At 36.6% G+C, this 12,912-nt stretch overlaps 1 protein-coding gene across 5 annotated transcripts in view; it reads left to right on the top strand.

Moving 5' to 3' along the window:
- Positions 1-12,912, top strand: part of VPS54 (VPS54 subunit of GARP complex) — a 136,941-nt gene that overhangs the window by 29,019 nt on the left and 95,010 nt on the right. For all 5 annotated transcript variants that reach the window (XR_003424784.2, XM_027072354.2, XM_015070546.3 and 2 more), the window contains 3 exons: positions 1,705-1,739; positions 4,178-4,309; positions 7,602-7,987. Coding sequence is in view for 4 of the 5 variants with exons in the window: in XM_027072354.2 (XP_026928155.1) it covers positions 1,705-1,739; positions 4,178-4,309; positions 7,602-7,987 (553 nt within the window). In the remaining variant the exon portion in view is untranslated. The remainder of the gene's footprint in view (positions 1-1,704; positions 1,740-4,177; positions 4,310-7,601; positions 7,988-12,912) is intronic.

Genomic DNA, 12,912 nt, shown 5'->3' with positions numbered 1-12,912 from the left:
TGCTTGTTGCTTAATAATAGTTGAATAAGAAAGAACACTTGTCCTCAAGAAGCTGAAAGTCTCCTGAGTAAGGTTGCAATACTGTATATCAAGCAGTAAGTTCAGTGTGGTAAGATTGTATAGAGCTCCTGATTTGTTAATCCTTAGAAAACTTCCTAGAGTTGATGATTGCCTGTGTTTTAAAGTAGCTGTTAAGAAAGATTTATGTGGAGAAAAGTCCTTCTAGGAAGAGGGAACAGTAAAAGCAAAGCAGTAGAGTCAAGAGAGAACAGAGCATCTTCAAGAAACTACAAGAGTTGGGTATATTGGCTCTTCTGGGAGCAAGATATGAGGCTGAAGAAGTGGGCAGCAGAGTTGGCCCTAATATGAAGTGCCTTATATGCCATGTTAAGGAATTTTTCTTTTCTAAAAGCAGTACAGAGCCACAAAATATTTTTAACCAGACATGATCAGATTTATGATTATACATTTCACTGTGAAAGTAGTTGTAGAAGATAAATTTAAGGAAGATGGTAAAATTGGAGACAAAGAGATAGTAAAAGGCTATTGAAGTAATACAAGTGAGAAATCATGTGGCCCCAAAAGCAGTCAAAATGAAGATGGAAAAGAATTTAGGCATTTGAGAGATAAGTTAGAGATCAAAGCACAGGTTTTGGTCATCAGTTAGTTGTTGGTAATGATAGATCAGTTTGCACACTGAGAAGTTTCTTTGGATTTTGCAATTTAGGAGATCTTAAGGAGGACATTCAGACTTAAAGTGATAGTTACAGAAAACACAATACTATATGTTAAGGAGTGAGTACAAGAGAAAGAAATGGAGACAACCAATGTGGGTATGACTTTAGGGTTTGAGATACAGGATATTGGCTATCTAGAACAGAGTGGATGAATGTTTTTGCATGGTCAACACTAGATGAGGTGGGAGAGGCATTTGCATAACCCTGAGAGTGAGTGCTTTCTTAATTTTTGTACTGGAGGTCCTCCCTTGCCTCAGCCTACTCCAGGCCCTGGGTTTTAGCTTTATCTTTATTTGTTTGTTTTAATGGGAGAAAGCTGAGCATGTTTGTATGCAGACAGGAAGAGCTATTAGAAGGCAACAGGTTGAAGATACAGAAAGAGGCAGGGTAATTGAGGACGAAGCAAGCTCATGAAAGAGGCAGGAAGGCATGGAGTTCAACCCAGAAAGGTTACTTTTGAAAGGGTATGTCCTCTGAGATCTAGTTGGTGAGATGAAGGTAAAGTAGGTTCCTTTGCAGGTTTGTTGTTGATACAAACTAAATGTCTAAGAAGAAAATTAATATGGTGTTAAAATCTTTGATCATAAGTTCTGGATGGGATGGTGGGTATTTTGAACAATAAAAACAGTATTCCTATATTAGTATTGAATTCATTTTTTAACTGTATGCCAAACTTAATTTCACCAAAACTTAATAAGATATCAATAAGCTTTCTGTGTCCATTTAAAAAAGACTTGAAATATATTTAGTTGTTTTATTGATACCATGCAATTGATTAAAATTATTTGAAACCTAGGATTTATTCAGTGTTTTGTCTACTACTAGGCATACAGGAAGTACCTGATAGATGTTTGTTGAGGGAATTTAAGTGGTTATATAGTGGCATAGTACAGAATCTAGTCAAAATGTATTTTATGGAATAAAGTGAAAACAAGTTTAAAAAATCATATTTTCCCCTTTTTCATAGATAAATCCAGGACAGATCTGGAGCAAGTACCTAAGGTAACAAAGCTTTAATAAATGAGAATACTGCTTTTTAATATCTTTAACTTTTTATAATCTTAAATATCTTTAATTTTGCCTTATAAGAAGCTTTCATTTGACTTTCTCACACTTTAACCACTTTGCGTCTTCTGGGACTTTGTGCATCATTTTTCTTCTCTCTTGTACTTCATCAGTTTCTTCTTCGTTGCTGAAACTTACAAATATAATGAAGTCTCTCCATTCTAAAAAAGAATTTTATTGATCTTACTGCCCCTTCACATTATTAGGAGATCTTTCCTTTGTGTGAAAAATTTTGTAGAGGTATGTAGTAGATGTCCCCCTGTTCCCCCAGGGGAAAGAGGCCATTGCATTAATCAGATTCTCCAAGAGGTCTGTGATAACTGCTCTTTAGGGTGAGAAGACAGAGAAAGACAAGACAGAAGCAAAAAGAAGAGGGCAGTCATTTCTACAGTTCTTTGATTCCTACAAAATAAAATTCAAACTCTGTCATTTAAGACCTTTAATTATTCATTTCCATCATAATCACTCTCTTAACTTTTGCTTACTAATCTTTACACATTCTTTATTTCAGCCAAACTTTTTTGCTGGCTCTGTGCTTTACTTGTACTGTTCCTTTAGCTGGAAGACTTTTCCCTCAACTCCTCATATCTGATCCTTTCTTTACATTCTCTTGCTTAAATGGCAACCTTACATAAATACATATCTTTCCAACTGAAGATAATTGGCCCCTTTGCTGAATTTCCATAGCATTTTATGTAGACCTGTGCCTTCCTTTTTAAGGCATTTGTCACTTTTTATAAGATATTTATGTGTGTATTTTATCACATCTAGTGGACTGAAGATCCTTAAGATTAAGACCTATGTAATAATTTATCTTTGTTTCCCCTTTTGTGCCTAGCATAAGAGTTAGATTATCAGTAAATATTTATTGAATTAATAAGTACTTTAAAATATACTAAAGCGGGACTAGAAAATACACTCACGTCCCTAGTTAGATTTTCCCTATCCCTTTATACTAGTTTTTGGATATAGGTAAAATCAATCAGTAAAAATAAAATATAGAAATTAATTAGGTAAGTAGTTAAGTTAAACTGTGTTTCAGGCCTTATGCTAGGTAGTAGAGATACAAAGATTAATTAGCTGTAAATCCAGGAGCATATGGTCTCCAGGGGGCAATACACATATTAAATAAATAATTTTTGTAAAGTATGAGATACATAAGTATATGTGGTATATGTACTTGTGTTCAAAGATGGGGTAATTGATGTGTTCAGAGATCGAGTAAGCATACGGAGATAAATTTGTCCTTTTGTTTGGGTTGTATTCTCTAGGAAATAGGAAAGAGCATTCTAGGCTGAAAGCGCATACAAAGATAACAGCACGAGGGTATGGACGATAGTTGAGCATTACTACAATGTAACTTCTAAGTAGTGGGAGTGGCAAGATACAAATCAGTGAGGGGGTTAAAAAAAAAAAAAAACGAAAGGCTTTTGATGCCCTTCTAAAAAGTTTGGTCCTGAGGTCATGGGAATCCATTGAAAGATTAAAACAGAAATTAATTCAGTTATACTTGTATTTTAAAAGTATATCTGATGGGGTGCCTGGGTGGCTCAGTCGGTTAAGCATCCAACCTCTGCTCAGGTCATGGTCTAGTGGTTTGTGAGTTTGAGCCCTGTGTCAGGCTCTATGCTGACAGCGCAGAGCCTGTTTCAGATCCTCTCTCTTTCTTTCCCTCTCTCAAAAATATATAAACATTAAAAAGTATATCTGACATTAGTAGAGGGGATAGATTGAGGAAGCATATCATTAAGTAGACATGTCTGTAATCCAGAGGTAATGAGGGGCTGCACTGATGAGATGCTATAGACTTAGAAGAGAGAGAGGATTCAAGTATTATTTAGAAAATATAGTGGGTAGGACTTAGTGCCCAGATGAATGCAGTATGTAAAGGAAAAAGAGTAGTCTTTTCATAAAATTGAATTTGTTTTGGTTTTAAAATTCAGTATATATCTAATCTACAAAGTAATTTTGAAAACATTTTAAGCAGGAGAAAATAGAAATATAGAGAAATTGACATTTGGGATTTTTTTAAAAACTGCTATCAGTGGGGGAAATAATATAGAAATTTTTGGATAAAGAGGATATCTCCCTTTGGTATAATCTTAGTGGTACTATATTAGTGAATTTGATCACATAATAATGGAATGATTATCTCCATTGGTAAAGACAAAAAACATTTTTCTGTCTTTTATGAGTATTTTAAACTTGATGAAACTATACATGTTTATACAGATTCTTGTGTAAATCAGCATATCACTTGCTTTTCTGTTTATGCTTGAGATCCAAGTTTATTATTAATGGTCTTATGATGTTTGAAGGGATAATGGATGTAAAAGAAATGTTTATCTAATCGAGGAAAATACATTTTTTAATAGATTTTTATGAAACCAGATTTTGCCTTGGACGATTCCTTAACTTTTAATTCAGTTTTACCATGGTCTCATTTTAATACTGCTGGTGGAAAAGGAAATCGTGATGCAGCTTCCTCAAAGTTGCTACAAGAAAAGGTAATTTCTTTTTTACTTTTCCCATGTAGAAAACTTTATTATAGTTAAGTAGTACCTTTTGTGTGGGTTCAGATTTAGTTATTTAGTAAGGGCTAATTTAATTTCATTTTTATTGTTACTGCCTTCAAATTTTAACTGATAAAAGTAAAAACATTTGATTCAATGGAAAACAAGTTGTACTGGTGAAAAAGGAAAAGCTAATTGTTTGAGTGCTTCTTATCCAAAATAGCAGTTGCTAGAATTTAGGTTGGAAGGATGTATTAGACAACACAATTAATTGCTTTACATTTATCTCCAAAAATACATTGGCAAATTTTATATTCTTTATGATTTAAGGCATGGAAAATCAACTTTTGCAAAGGTGCTGTTTTTCCTTATTTATACATAGAAAGGATGATTATTTCGAAGCAAAAGTATAGTTAAAAAATATAGTATTTTTAGCTTTGCAAAGCCTGATCTTTTACATGTTAGTAGTCAGCAGTTTTTAAAAATTTTTATAGTGTTCTCTAAGGGAGAAATCAGCATCTTGAAAGTCATTTAAAATGTAGAATTTTAAACACATCTTAACTCCTATATCAAGAATCTTTTAAAACTTGAATAGGAAGTAAAGGTCTTTGATTCCTATTCTTTCCCAGCATTCAGTTTAGAGCATTTCTAAAACTGGTTCTTAAACTGAGAAGAAAGCATTTTGTTTCAGGTTAGTGACATCTCTTGGCAGTCTGGAAACTTGTCTCAGGACTACTATTCAATAAATGAGGTCCAGTAACTGAAGAGGAAACTAGTTTGGGGAGAAGAGGAGAAGACATGTAAGGGAAAAAAAAAATGAAGTAATTTTTCCTTTGGCAACATTTTCACATATAAAGGTTTTCCTTGAGTAGGAACAAATTCATAAATCCGATGAAAATGATGGGTTTATGGACACAGGCTCATTCTCAGACTGCTTTTTTTCACATTCCTGTATATGCCCTGCTAGACTAGTCACCTTAAAAGAGAAAACAACAAAAGCCAATGAAAATCTCTTCCTAAATACTAATACTTCCTAAATACTTTTAGGAAGACTAAAAATTGTTCCCTTTATAGAATTTTAATAGGAAATGAATTATGAAAATATTATGCTGTTGAAAAGAATAGATCAATGGAATATTGATAACTTGCAGAAATCTTTGAAATTCAAATGAAAGAATTTTCTCATGGTAAATGTATAAAGTGACTAAAGTAAGGGAATTTTATTTTTTGGTAAGTTGCAGAATTAAGATCATTATATTTACATTTGGGCTTCATCTTATTCTACTCTTGTCTTAGAAAAGGAGTGGAAGAAAGGATCCCAAGAGAACACTTTCAAACTCACTTTACGATTGACAAACAGCTGTTTATATCTTGCTATGTTTTAAGAGAGGGAATGCTACAACCAGGGTTAGATAATTTGTATTTTATTGTAATGCTACCCAAAGTGCTGGTTTGTGATGAAACCTAGTGGTTTGCACTAGAATGTAAATCATTGCGGTGCTTCCTTTATTAAGAAAGTCTTTCTATGAAAAAACAGTTCAGTAGACTTAGTGATATAGTTGATTTACTTTCCAGCAAATTTCCTTATTTTATCATGGACCTCTTAAATAGTTCACAGACTGGCAGCAGCATATAAACCGAATTCTGAGTAGCACTCTCCTAAAGGAGTTACTCATTCTCCATTTACTATTCTGAAAATTGAGTCTACTTTAGCTTGCAATGTACCCAAGTACCTTTGTCCCCATATTGCTTTTTAGGTAAATAAGTGCACAGACGTGTTGAAGATGAAAAGAACAACAGTAAAAGGGTATAAACTGAAGAGATTTAAACTATGGAAAATTTTCTTGTTTGTAACCTATTATATATTATGATAGATTACTGAAGGAGCTTTGTTGAAGATATGTGTGATCTTGCATGGTTTTAAGGAAACAATCTTGGTGACCAAATAATCTCTTCTAATTTTATGAGTCCTACATGTTGAAAGCCCATTAACCCTTTAGCACTGTGAATTCTCGTGAGATGTTGAGAGAGAATGCCTAGAGCTTGAGCTATAGGTTGAAGAATCTAAAAGTTAAAAAGTGGGAGAGAAGTAGAAGATAATGTAGCATATGCATATGCAATTAGAAAGGAAGAAAAGACAACTCAAGTGTTAGAAGCCCATATTTGAAATTAGAAAGTATTTTTAAATATATGTTACTCTAGGAATTAATCTTGGTTGTGTTGCAAATAAAATGTGAATTCATTTAAGGCATATTTTAAAAGGAAAATATATTGGCAATAAACTGAGTTTTACAAATTGATAAAAGAATAATCTTTTAAAATATTTTTAATGTTTATTTATTTCTGAGAGTGGGACAGACAGAGCATGAGCAGGGGAGGAGCAGAGAGGGAGGGAGACACAGAATCCGAAGCAGGCTCCAGGCTCTGAGCTGTCAGCACAGAGCCACATGCAGGGCTTGAACTTGTGAACTGCGAGATTATGACCTGAGCCGAAGTCGGACACCCAACTGACTGAGCCACCCAAGCGCCCCAAGAATAATTTTTGAAATGTAAGATAAGCAGCCTTGAAAAAAATGTCCCAGTGAATTCTACTACTTTCCATAATTTGTGACTGGATCATGAATTCTTTAGTATTTTGCAGAAGTGTGGTATAATAGAAAGAGCTTCAGTTTTTGAGTCAGGCCTGGATTCAAATTTTAGTTTTTCCACTTACTAACCACATGACTTTATTCAAATTATTTAATGTCTCTGAGCCTCAGTTTCCTCATCTGTAAAAATAAGAATACAAATAATACTTGTACTCTAAGATTGTTAGAACTAGAAAATTATGTGTATAAAATACCAGTGCCCGGTATATAGAAGGAGGAGGTCAATAAACAGTAACTATAATAAGCTTTTAGTCAGATAAGTGATGTGTGATGGTGTGACGGTTAAGGAGATCATTCTGTCTCAGATCTTAGAACTTCTAAAACTAGATAATGATCTCTGATGACTCTTACTTTCTAGAAAGTAGTTGGTATTTGGAGGGCAGTAATAGCAGGAGCAGAGGAAGAAGGTAAATCAGCTTCTTCTACTCTTTTGTCTTAAATTTATTAATATTTGGGCTGTTACCTTTTATCTCCCTTCTGTTCTGTTATGCTCAATATTAAGAATTCCATAATCAAATAGTTCACACAATGGGATTTAAAATGCATATAGAAATCTTGTATCATTTTCAGAAAGTATGTGGATAGTCAAAGAAGGTATACTTATAATACTCTTATGATTTTTTTTCTTCCCTCTTAAGCTGAGCCATTATCTGGATATTGTGGAAGTAAACATTGCTCACCAGATCTCTCTACGTTCAGAAGCATTTTTTCATGCTATGACCTCTCAACACGAATTGCAGGACTACCTCAAGAAAACTTCCCAGGCTGTAAAAATGCTTCGAGATAAAATTGCACAGATTGATAAAGTAATGTGTGAAGGATCACTACACATTTTAAGACTGGCACTTACCAGAAATAATTGTGTTAAAGTGTACAATAAACTCAAGTTAATGGCCACTGTACACCAAACTCAGCCTACAGTACAGGTGTTGTTATCCACTTCTGAATTTGTTGGAGCATTGGACTTAATAGCAACAACACAAGAGGTTCTACAGCAGGAACTTCAGGGCATTCACAGCTTCCGGTATGTCCTTTAAATAAGCTATTGGAAATAATGTTAAAAATTTAAAAATTTTAAAGCTGAGGAAGTGTGAATGTATTTAGTTACATGAATAGTTTTTCTTCTAGACTGATCTGTTTAGTAATGTTATCATTGTGCTGTTTTAGTCTTAGCAAATCATAAGGACTAATATTTACAGAAACATTTGGATGGAGAAACAAAATTAAATTTTCTGGTAGAGGATGCCAGTCAATGAAAGGCCAGTCACAGCTTTGAAAATAACATTTTGAAAATGTTAAAATAGTTTTGTGTGAAGGTAGTAAATCAAGGTGAAGAAGGAATACCAGTGTATCTCAGAATAAGTTCATTTTATGGTCCCTGGCTGGCTCAGTTGGTGGACCATGTGGCTCTTGATCTGGGGGTTTAGCCCCACATTGGGTGTAGAAATTACTTAAAATCTTTGGTATGGTCCTGGGTGTTTGTGAGTTAAGATGGTGGAGTAGTAGAGGGACCCTATGCTTGCCTTGTCCCTCAAGCACAGCTAGATAAATACTATATCATTCTGAACACTCAAGGAATTGATCTGAAGACTGAGAGAACAAACTGCACATCTGGAGAGAAAAACAGGCACATCGTGGAAGGTAGGAGCTGTGGAGAGATGACTCGGGGGAGAAAAGAACTGTAGGTGCTGTGGAGGAGAGGGAGCCCTGGTCACAGAGACAGTGAGAGAAAGCAGTGCACAAGGTTGCACAAGAAAGTCTTCCCCAAAACCCTTGACTGGGAGGAGGTGAGGGGGTGATTATTGTAAGTGCATACAAGCATGAAGCTCAAAATCTGAAGTTTTAGAATTCTGCACCATTGTTCGGGTCATGCCTGGCAGACTTAGGGGTGCTCCTGTGGGAAAGGAGGGCAGAGGCCCCGGAGTGGACAGAATGGTCTGAGGATCTCCTGGGTCTCACTAGGAGAAACAGTTCCCCTTCTTGGAGTGTATTTGGGAGAGGTGGTACTGCCTCTCAGGGGACAAAAGAGATGGCAGACACCATTGAGCCACTTCATTAATTAGCATTGCAGTAGAGGCACCTGCTGAAGGCAGCTAGCCAAGAAACCAGCTTTTGGCTGTGTTTTACCATGAATTCCAAGCCCCCTGTGTGGGCATGTGACTGCTTTTCTGGAACAAACTGGCACCAACTATAGCGTGGCGAGACCCTTTTCCAGAGGATCAGCATAGATTTGTGCTGCGCTGGGTCCCTAAAATTTGGAGTTTCTGAAACCCAGCTGCATGCCTGAGATAAAGCACAGGAGGTCTGTGCCACCAGACAGGCAGATGGCTTGGGCACCAGATGAAAGCAGAGTTCTGACAGAAGCCTGGGACATAAGAGAGGAGATTGTTTGCTCTTCTGTGAAGCCTTCCTGAACAGCAGCAGATGCGAACTCCCCTTTTTGGGGATGAGAGAGTGGGGTGACCCATTTCCCCCCCTGCCCATCGGCACAGAGAAACTTCAATGAGCAACACACTGCCCCCAGTGGAGGCTGGAGCTGCTTACACCAGGCCCCACCCCACTGTGCCCTGTGGGTGCATTTTTACTATACCAAGTTGGCCTGATAACCAGCACAACAGGCTCCTTCCCCCAAAGACCAACACAAATCCTCCACACGTATCAATTCTTCTGAACTTGATAGATAGAGTGTGGCAAAGTTTCAGCTCTAGTGGAAATAGGATCAGGCTTATTTTAACAAGCAGACCAAAGCACACCTAGTTAAAATGCCACACACTGGACAAGGTCCCAACACTCCCCAATGCAGGCAAGGAGAAACACTGCAAAGAACTGACCTGAGGGAAAGAGCAGCCACTCACTGCAGAGTGCACACTCTGAAATACTTTCTGACGTGCCAGGCCCTGAACAGTATAGGACCTCTTCTTAATACAGCCATTACACTCAGCAGGACATATAAGTCTTTCCTAACACATACACAAAAACAGTGGCTTAGTCAAAATGACAAGATGGAGGAATTTGCCCCAAAAGAAACAAGAAGAGGTCATGGCCAGGGATTTACTCAAAACAAATATAAGTAATATGCCTGAATTAGAATTTAAAACAACAATCATAAGGATACTAGCTGAGCTTGAGAAAAGCATAGAAGACATTAGAGAAGCCCTTACTGCAGAGATAAAAGAGCTAAAAACTAGTCAGGCTGAAATAAAAAATGCTATAACAAAGATGCAAAACAGACTGGATGTAATGAAGTAAGGATAGATGAAGCAGAGGAATGAATCTGATATAGAAGCTATGGAAAATAATGAAGCTGAAGAGAAGAAAGAAAAGTATTGGATCATGAATGTAGACTTAGGGAACTCAGCAACTCCATAACGTGTAATAACATTTGTATCATAGGAGTTCCAGAAGAAGAGAGGGGAAAGGGGGCAGAAGGTTTATTTGAGCAAATTATAGCTTCCAACTTCCCTAATCTGGGGAAGGAGCCAGACATCCAAATCCAGGAGGTACAGATAACTCTCATCAAATATAACAAAAGCCAGCCAACACCAAGACATCATAGTGAAATTTTTTTAAATATAGAGGTAAGGAAAGAATGCTGAAAAGAGCAAGGGAAAAGAAATCCCTAACCTACAAGAGAAGGCAAATCAGGTTTGCAGCAGATGTCTCCACAGAAACCTGCAGGCCAGAATGGAGTGGCAGGATATCATCAGCATGTGCAATGGGAAAAATCTGCAGCCAAGAATACTTTATCCAATAAGGTTGTCATTCAGAATAGAAGGGGAGATAAAGAGTTTCCCAGATAAACAAAACCTAAAGGAGTTTGTGAACACTAAATCAGCTCTTCAAGAAATGTTACAGGGGACCCTTTGAGTGGGAAAGAAAGATCAAAAGCAACAAAGAACAGAAAGGAATAGAGAAAATCTCCATAATCAGCAACTTTATTGGTAATACAATGGCACCAAATTTTTATCTATCAGTAATTACTCTGAATGTAAATGGACTAAGTGCTCCAATCAAAAGACATAGGGTATCAGAATGGATTGAATAAATAAATGAATAAATAAATAAATAAGGCCCATCTATATGCTGCTTAAAAGATTCATTTTGGTCCTAAAGACACGTGCAGATTGAAAGTGAGGGATGGAGAAACATTTATCATGCAAATGGATGTCAAAAGTAAGCTGGAGTAGCAATACTTATATAAGACGAGCTAGATTTTAAACCAAGGACAAGATGAAGAAGATCACTGTATCATAATAAAGGAGTCTGTCCATCAAGAAGATCTAACAATCATAAATATTTATGCCCCCAACTTGGTAGCACCCAAATATATAAATCAATGAATAACGTAAAGAAACTCATTGATAACAATACAACAATAGTAAGGAACTTTAACACTCCACTTATAGCAATGGATAGATCATCTAAGCAGAGAATCACCGAGGAGACAAGGGCTTTGAATGACACACTGAGCCAGAAGGACTTAACAGATGTGTTCAGAGCATTTCATCCTACAGCAGCAGAATACACATTCTTTTTGAGTGCCCGTGGAACATTCTCCCAAATAGATCACATACTGCGGTCACACATCAGGCCTCCACAAAGTATGAAAAAACAGATCATACCATGCATATTTTCAGATCACAACACCATGAAACTTGAAGTCAACCACAAGAAGAAATTTGGAAAGACCACAAATACATGGTTAAAGAACCTCCTATTAAAGAATGAGTGGGTTAACCAGGAAATTAAACAAATTAAAAAAAAATGCATGGAAGCAAATGAAAATGAAAACATGACAGTCCAAAACTTTTGGGATGCAGCAAATGTGGTCACAGGAGGGAAGTATATCGTAATACAGGCCTATCTCAAGAAGCAAGAAAAGTCTCAAATATACAACCTGAGCTTACACTTAGAAAAGGAACAGCAGGGGCGCCTGGGTGGCTCACTCGGTTGCGTGGCCGACTTCGGCTCAGGTCATGATCTCGCGGTCCGTGGGTTTGAGCCCCACGTCAGGCTCTGTGCTGACAGCTGTGCTGACAACTCAGAGCCTGGAGCCTGTTTCGGATTCTGTGTCTCCCTCTCTCTGACCCTCCCCCGTTCATGCTCTGTCTCTCTCTGTCTCAAAAATAAATAAACGTTTAAAAAAAAAAAAACCTGAAGCCTCAAAAGAGAAGGAACAGCAAATAAAGCCTAAAGCCAGCAGAAGGGGAATAATAAAGATTAGAGTAGAAATAAATGATATGGAAACAAACAAACCAAAAAGGCACAGTAGAACAGATCAATGAAACTAAGAGCTGGTTCTTTGAAAGAATTAATAACATTGATGAACCTCTAGTCAGACTTACCAAAAAGAAAAGAGTAAGAACTCAGATAAATAAAATCACGAATGAAAGAGGAGAGATCACAGCCAACACCAAAGAAATACAAACAACTATAAGAGGATATGATGAAAAATTATATGCCAACAAACTGGGCAATCTGGAAGAAATGGATAGATTCCTGGAAATATGCAAACTACCAAAAGCGAAACAGGAAGAAGTAGAAAATTTGAACAGACCCATAACCAGCAAAGAAATTGAATCAGTAATCAAAAATTTCCCAACAAACAGAAGTCCAGGGCCATATGGCTTCATAGGGGAATTCTACCAAACATTTAAAAAAGAGTTAATACCTATTCGTCTCAAACTGTTCCAAAAACTAGAAATGGAAGGAAAAGTTCCAAATTCATTGTATGAGGCCAACATTACCTTGATTCCCAAACCAGATAAAAAACCCCACTAAAAAGGAGAATTGGAGGCCACTATCCCTGAGGAACATGGATGCAGAAATTCTCAACAAGACACTTGCAAATTGAATCCAACAGTACATTAAAAGAATCATTCACCACTATCAACTGGGATTCATTCCTGGGTTCAGTATTCACAAATCAATCAATATGATGCACCACAT

The sequence above is a fragment of the Acinonyx jubatus genome, chromosome A3 (genome assembly GCF_027475565.1).
Source record: "Acinonyx jubatus isolate Ajub_Pintada_27869175 chromosome A3, VMU_Ajub_asm_v1.0, whole genome shotgun sequence".
Classification (NCBI taxonomy): domain Eukaryota; kingdom Metazoa; phylum Chordata; class Mammalia; order Carnivora; family Felidae; genus Acinonyx; species Acinonyx jubatus.
Note: the sequence above shows the minus strand (reverse complement) of the source record. Positions and strands in the feature narration are given on the sequence as shown.